Genomic DNA, 5526 nt, shown 5'->3' with positions numbered 1-5526 from the left:
ATAGACTCCCATGTATAGTTTTGTCATAGACTCCCATGTATAGTGGATCAACATTTTGAGAGAAATTCCAAAAATCAAATATCTTGTTCACATGTGCACTTGTAAACAACCCATGCTAATCAAGTATATCTATATCAGTTATTAAACATCTGTATATGAACAGATATAGCTAGTTTTATACTGGAAAATACACGTTCGTAGTTTTCTTATAGTCGACTACATGTATAGTGAATCAACATTTATCGATAAAATCTAAAAATTACATTTTTTTATAGGCATGCACTTTTTACCTGACACTTCAAGCAAAGTACATTCACATGAATTATCACACACATATGATTTGATATTTTTGGACAACGCGTTATATCGGCCACATTTTGCCTTCCTTTCGGGAGGGCGACTTAAAAAGTATAGCAAGTCAGAAGGGGGTCTTTAACACATTGCGGGTTTTTTTGGGGGGATTGAGTAACAGGGGAGGGTCACTTAATTTCATGCACGGATAAGGGGGAGGGTCACTAATTTTTGTGCATGAACTTTGAAGGGTCACTATTTTTTACGCAGCGGTTTTTCGAAAAACACCGGCCCACCCCCCCCCCCCTGTAATTTCTGTCCAGTCCCTTAAGCGGAAATTTCAATGGAATTTCACATATAATACCTTTTTGTACAAAACTGCAGTGATGAAACAGTAATCAATGTGAATGCCTTGGTCGCTACTGCTAGCTGTCTCGATCTCTTACCTTTACTGTCTTGATCAGGGGGTAAGCTGAGTAGATTTTCTTCACTGTGTGCTCCCCCTGCTACTTGATCTTCTGCTGGTCGGTCAGGTGCAGCTATAAGGGAAAAGTGTATCAAAATCAACATGATGATTATATCTCTCTCTCTCTCTCTCTCTCTCTCTCTCTCTCTCTCTCTCTCTCTCTCTCTCTCTCTCTCTCTCTCTCTCTCTCTCTCTCTCTCTCTCTCGTTCTCTGGCTTTTACGCACGGACGCACGCACGGACGCATGCATGTATACAATACATACATACATACATACATACATACATACATACATACATACATACATACATACATACATACATACATACATACATACATACATACATACATACATACATACATACATACATACATACATACATACATGCATACATAAATACATTCATATACATACATACATACATACATACATACATACATACATACATACATACATACATACATACATACATACATACATACATACATACATACATACATACATACATACATACATACATACATACATACATAAATACATACATACATACATACATACATACATACATACATACATACATACATACATACATACATACATACATACATACATACATACATACATACATACAACATACATACACACATACATACATACACACACACACACAATAAATTTTTTTCTTTTATGCGTGTACCTGATGCCTGCAGTTGGTTTTCTTTTCGTTCTCCTTTGTATAATCAGCGTGTACGTACACATACTGTGTTGATGCTTCTCGCACTTCTGAACTAGCGCTTGCCATACCTGATGAAAGGCGTAGGGCAAGGTTATTTAGTTTTCATAAAAGGCATTAAATGTTCTTACGATCTGAGACTACAGGGGACATTAAGGTAAAAATCAAAGGAATTGCACGTAATGCCTACTTTTACTTTAAACAATAAACGTTCTGATACTTTTACAGAAAACTGCAGAGTAAATAAAGTAATGAAAGTCGTTGCCTTGGTCGCTACAAATAGCTATCGATCTCTCACCTCTACTTCCTGATCAGTGGCAAGCCGAGAACATTTTTTTCAACATGTTCTCCCCCTGCTACTTGTTATTCTGCTGGCGGTCAGGTGCAGCAGGTAGAAATACAATGTCTCAAAATCATATTGATGATAATGATGATGATCTCTCTCTCTCTCTCTCTCTCTCTCTCTCTCTCTCTCTCTCTCTCTCTCTCTCTCTCTCTCTCTCTCTCTCTCTCTCTCTCTCTCTCTCTCTCTCTCTCTTGTGAACGGCAACACTCATAGCAGTATCTATCCAGTACGAACGTCTTATTGAGTCTTCTCGCACGATCGCAACATGAACACGCATGTACAAGCAGGCACGCATACATACATGCATGTATACACTCTTTCCAATACACCCAAACGGTAATGGCTGTCTTTGTTTATTAGTACCTTTGTATTCAACGCCTGATTCGGTTTCTTTCTTTAGGTCATTTTATCACCAGCAGTGCCATCCATATCAGCAGTTATAGCGGCAATAAAACTTCCGTTACTGTCCTTGAGATCTCCTGCCACCTTTTCCTTTATATGCTCTCTTATTACCGATGCTCTGTGCAGTGCTGTCGGGTTTTTCTGTACGACTGACATGATTCGTTTCGTCAAATCCTCCGGGTCACCATCCATGTCAATTGCACATTCTCCTGCTTCGAGTAAATCCATGTGCTTACAGATGATATCATCGCTGTAAGATCCTTGAGGGTAGACTACAGGTATTGCTGCGCACATAGCTGCCAGAGTGAGGTTCCCGTAATTCGTGGCAGATGGCGGTATAAGAACCAGATTAGAAGACAGCAGGTGGCGGTTAAGTTCATCAGTATTTGTCACGAATTTGGGCGTGATCTTCAACCATGAGCTGCGTGTCAGCTTCTCCACTATCTCTTCCTCTTTCCATTTTGGTATTCCTACGATTTTCCACACTGGAGGAGGTTTTTTCAAATCGTGAGTATATTCGGCAGCTTTGTTTACCGCACGAATGACAACATCAAGCTTTTTGAGATCTTCAAACTCATATTCCTGGACAACGGATATGATTTTAAATTGTTCGCGTTCTAGTAACGGTAGTTTATCCGATCTTGCAGGCGCTAAGTATTCTTCGTTTATCATCGGAGAAAGAAGCTGTTGATTGGTTTCACGATAAATCCCTCTGTACTCTGCGAATACACGTTCTCCGATGGAAAATGAACACTTGGCCTTCTTGAATTCATCTGACAGGATTCGCTTTCGAAATTCCAGTTCCACTTTACTACAGCCAACAATCAAAGGCGTTATGTCATCTTCATCAAAGAGATTGATCAGATAACAAGACGCCTTTGGAAACACCTTATTCAGGATTTTAAAGGCAGCTTCCGATGTAAAAGCGCTGAAGCCGAACACGAATTTGACGTTTGCCAACTCCTCTAAATGCGGATAGTATTCATTATGGTGCAGCAACCAGTCGCGGTGTGGCTCTCTAAATTGTAGTGTCCCAGTCTTTGTTGGAAGTTCCAGGGTGACATCAAGTTCTTTAGCTTCAAGTTCCTCTTCTTCTGATGCTTGTAGAGCGGTACAATGGACGGAAATTCCCATATTCTGCAGTAGTCTGATAGCCAGATGAAGACCATCGGTGACTCCTCCACGGATTGTTGGTCCCCATCGATCAGATACGATCAATGCCTTGGTTACCATACTCCTATGAACAGAAAGTGTCTCTCTTACATGACAATCGTTTTAGTATTAATAAACTTATTGTGTGCAAACTTGAAATGTATTTTACTCATCTTTGCGTACCGCGTGTTCCTTGACATTCAACCACATCATTTGCTCAACGGCTCTAATGTATCACAGCTGCTAAAGGGTGGTACATAATTTATAAAAGAACTATTATGACATTAAAATTGTCTGTTAATTAAATCAAAAGATCACATTAATGTTATCTCTCAGAATGAGATTTATCATCCTCACAGTCTTATTTTACCAGCATTGAACTTCCAAACATTGAAGAGAGATAACCCAGATGGGTCAAATTACATCGTCCACTCTATCATATTTGCTTTAGGCATGCGTAATCACATATGTGATTGTTAAAACGTTACACTTGGAGGTCGAAAGGTTTTCGAGGTCTGTGAGAATAAAATTTTACAGCGGCAAATACGGCAAACCTTTAGCGCATTTCAAGGTTTCAAGTTTCAGGCTTTTTCATTTTTGGCTGTGTTCCATGCACTGGGCAACATTTATCCGTCCGCTGAATAATGGTAATTGTGGACGAAGCTCACAATAACTTCATAGTAATACAATCACTTAAATACACTAACTGATCTATATACCTGATCATCAATGTCAACTGAAATGACATATTTTCTAAATTTCCCAAAAATTTAAGGAATCCTATTTGGTTACAAGAAATTATGACACATTTCGTACATCTATATAAAGCTGTATAAGTCAAAAGCGGTTAGATCAAAAGTCTTATTGTCCATGTACATGCTGTCGTTTTCATGAGTAAGATAATAGGAACTGGGCTTACTCATATATTCGTCCGATATAAAGCAGTTGAATGTGTCATTCCATTCCTTCAATTCACCTAACATTCAAGAAAGGTAATTAATCAATAAATGTTTACATATATATCAAAATATGAAAATTGTGCCTAACCAATGTCTTTAAAATTCATAAGCTTTTTACTCTGAAATCGCTTAGGCTTTTAAATGAGTTGATTTGAAGCCTTGAATTGTGGCGAGTTGAATTATACACTGAACGTACACAGTTCTAAGATGAAGAGAACAGATTCTGATTTACTTTAACCCTATCATTAAAATAAGAAAATATTTAGATTTAACTTGATGCCTATTGTACCACCAATTGCGAATCATTTTATCGCCGTTAGGCGCTTGGTCATGCTCATATTAAGATCATTTGCAATGAAATAATTGAGAGGTTGGTAAAATCTTACACATCTGTTCTCTTCACGTCGAACTACAGAGGGCGGGCGTGTCACATCACATGTGAAAGCTCGAGGCAAACTGGTTATTAGTGTTGGTTGGCTTACACAGTACTACAGCTCCATTTTATAAGCTGAGTGTTGTACGCGGCTTTTTTTCACAGCCGTGTAGTTGTTGTGAAAATTTTCTCCTGCAATTATAAAGTGAAGCTATTTTGTGACGCTAAAACGATACATTGCCTTATTAGCTTACAAAGGGGAGTATGTAGAGCTTACTGTTTGGTCTTCGTTGTCGTTGTACTGCCATGTCGGCCGCCATTACCACTCGTCCTTTTAACACGTTCGCTCCCTCTCCCGTCAGAAGTACTCGGTTTTATGTTAGAGCTTGCCATGCCGACTCTGGATCTGTGAAAATCAAAGTCAGCGATGCCTGAGGCCTCAGAGGACGACGTAACGCTGATTAGGGATAAGCTAGGAAGGTCGGAGTGAAAGACACGAACAAAACTGAACTGTCTCAGAGCTGTAGAACTCGTGACAGAGGCCTTAGTAAATTATTAACTTCGTGCAGTTGGTATAAAAAGCAGATACGTAATTGATTTGTGACGTGTGTTTTATTGATAATCTTAGTTGCAGGGCAGATCGTACGAAATATGTCATTGGGTCCTTTTTAAATTTTGGGAAATGGCTTGCTAAAATTGGATCTTAACTCATGGCATTGATATGTAAGTACCTGTATAAGATCTTTTAATGTTTATTAGTAGTGTCATTGTGCATGAGAGAGTCGGATGCGATTTGTTCAGGG

General features: G+C 38.9%; 2 protein-coding genes across 2 annotated transcripts in view; both read right to left on the bottom strand.

The window, feature by feature from the left end:
• Nucleotides 1-5259, bottom strand: part of LOC139129829 (uncharacterized) — a 157221-nt gene extending 151962 nt beyond the window's left edge. The window contains exon 1 of the mRNA XM_070695511.1: nt 5155-5259. The gene's annotated coding sequence lies outside the window, so the exon portion shown is untranslated. The remainder of the gene's footprint in view (nt 1-5154) is intronic.
• On the bottom strand, nt 2201-5242 carry LOC139129832 (uncharacterized). Its single transcript, XM_070695514.1, has 2 exons — nt 5001-5242; nt 2201-3476 (listed from the first exon to the last, which is right to left on the bottom strand). The coding sequence occupies exons 1-2, from the start codon at nt 5114-5116 to the stop codon at nt 2234-2236; spliced, it is 1359 nt and encodes a 452-aa protein (XP_070551615.1). The 5' UTR covers nt 5117-5242; the 3' UTR covers nt 2201-2233.
• Nucleotides 5260-5526: the final 267 nt, after the last annotated feature.

This window comes from Ptychodera flava, chromosome 3 (genome assembly GCF_041260155.1).
Source record: "Ptychodera flava strain L36383 chromosome 3, AS_Pfla_20210202, whole genome shotgun sequence".
NCBI classification, from domain to species: domain Eukaryota; kingdom Metazoa; phylum Hemichordata; class Enteropneusta; family Ptychoderidae; genus Ptychodera; species Ptychodera flava.
Note: the sequence above shows the minus strand (reverse complement) of the source record. Positions and strands in the feature narration are given on the sequence as shown.

What these genes read in the sequence shown, in the direction of transcription:
- LOC139129832 (XM_070695514.1), bottom strand. Translation starts at nt 5,116, where the DNA reads ATGGCAAGCTCTAACATAAAACCGAGTACTTCTGACGGGAGAGGGAGC. An exon ending in ACGACAACGAAGACCAAACA is followed by an intron (nt 3,477 to 5,000) that starts GTAAGCTCTACA and finishes TTCTGTTCATAG; the next exon opens with GAGTATGGTAACCAAGGCAT.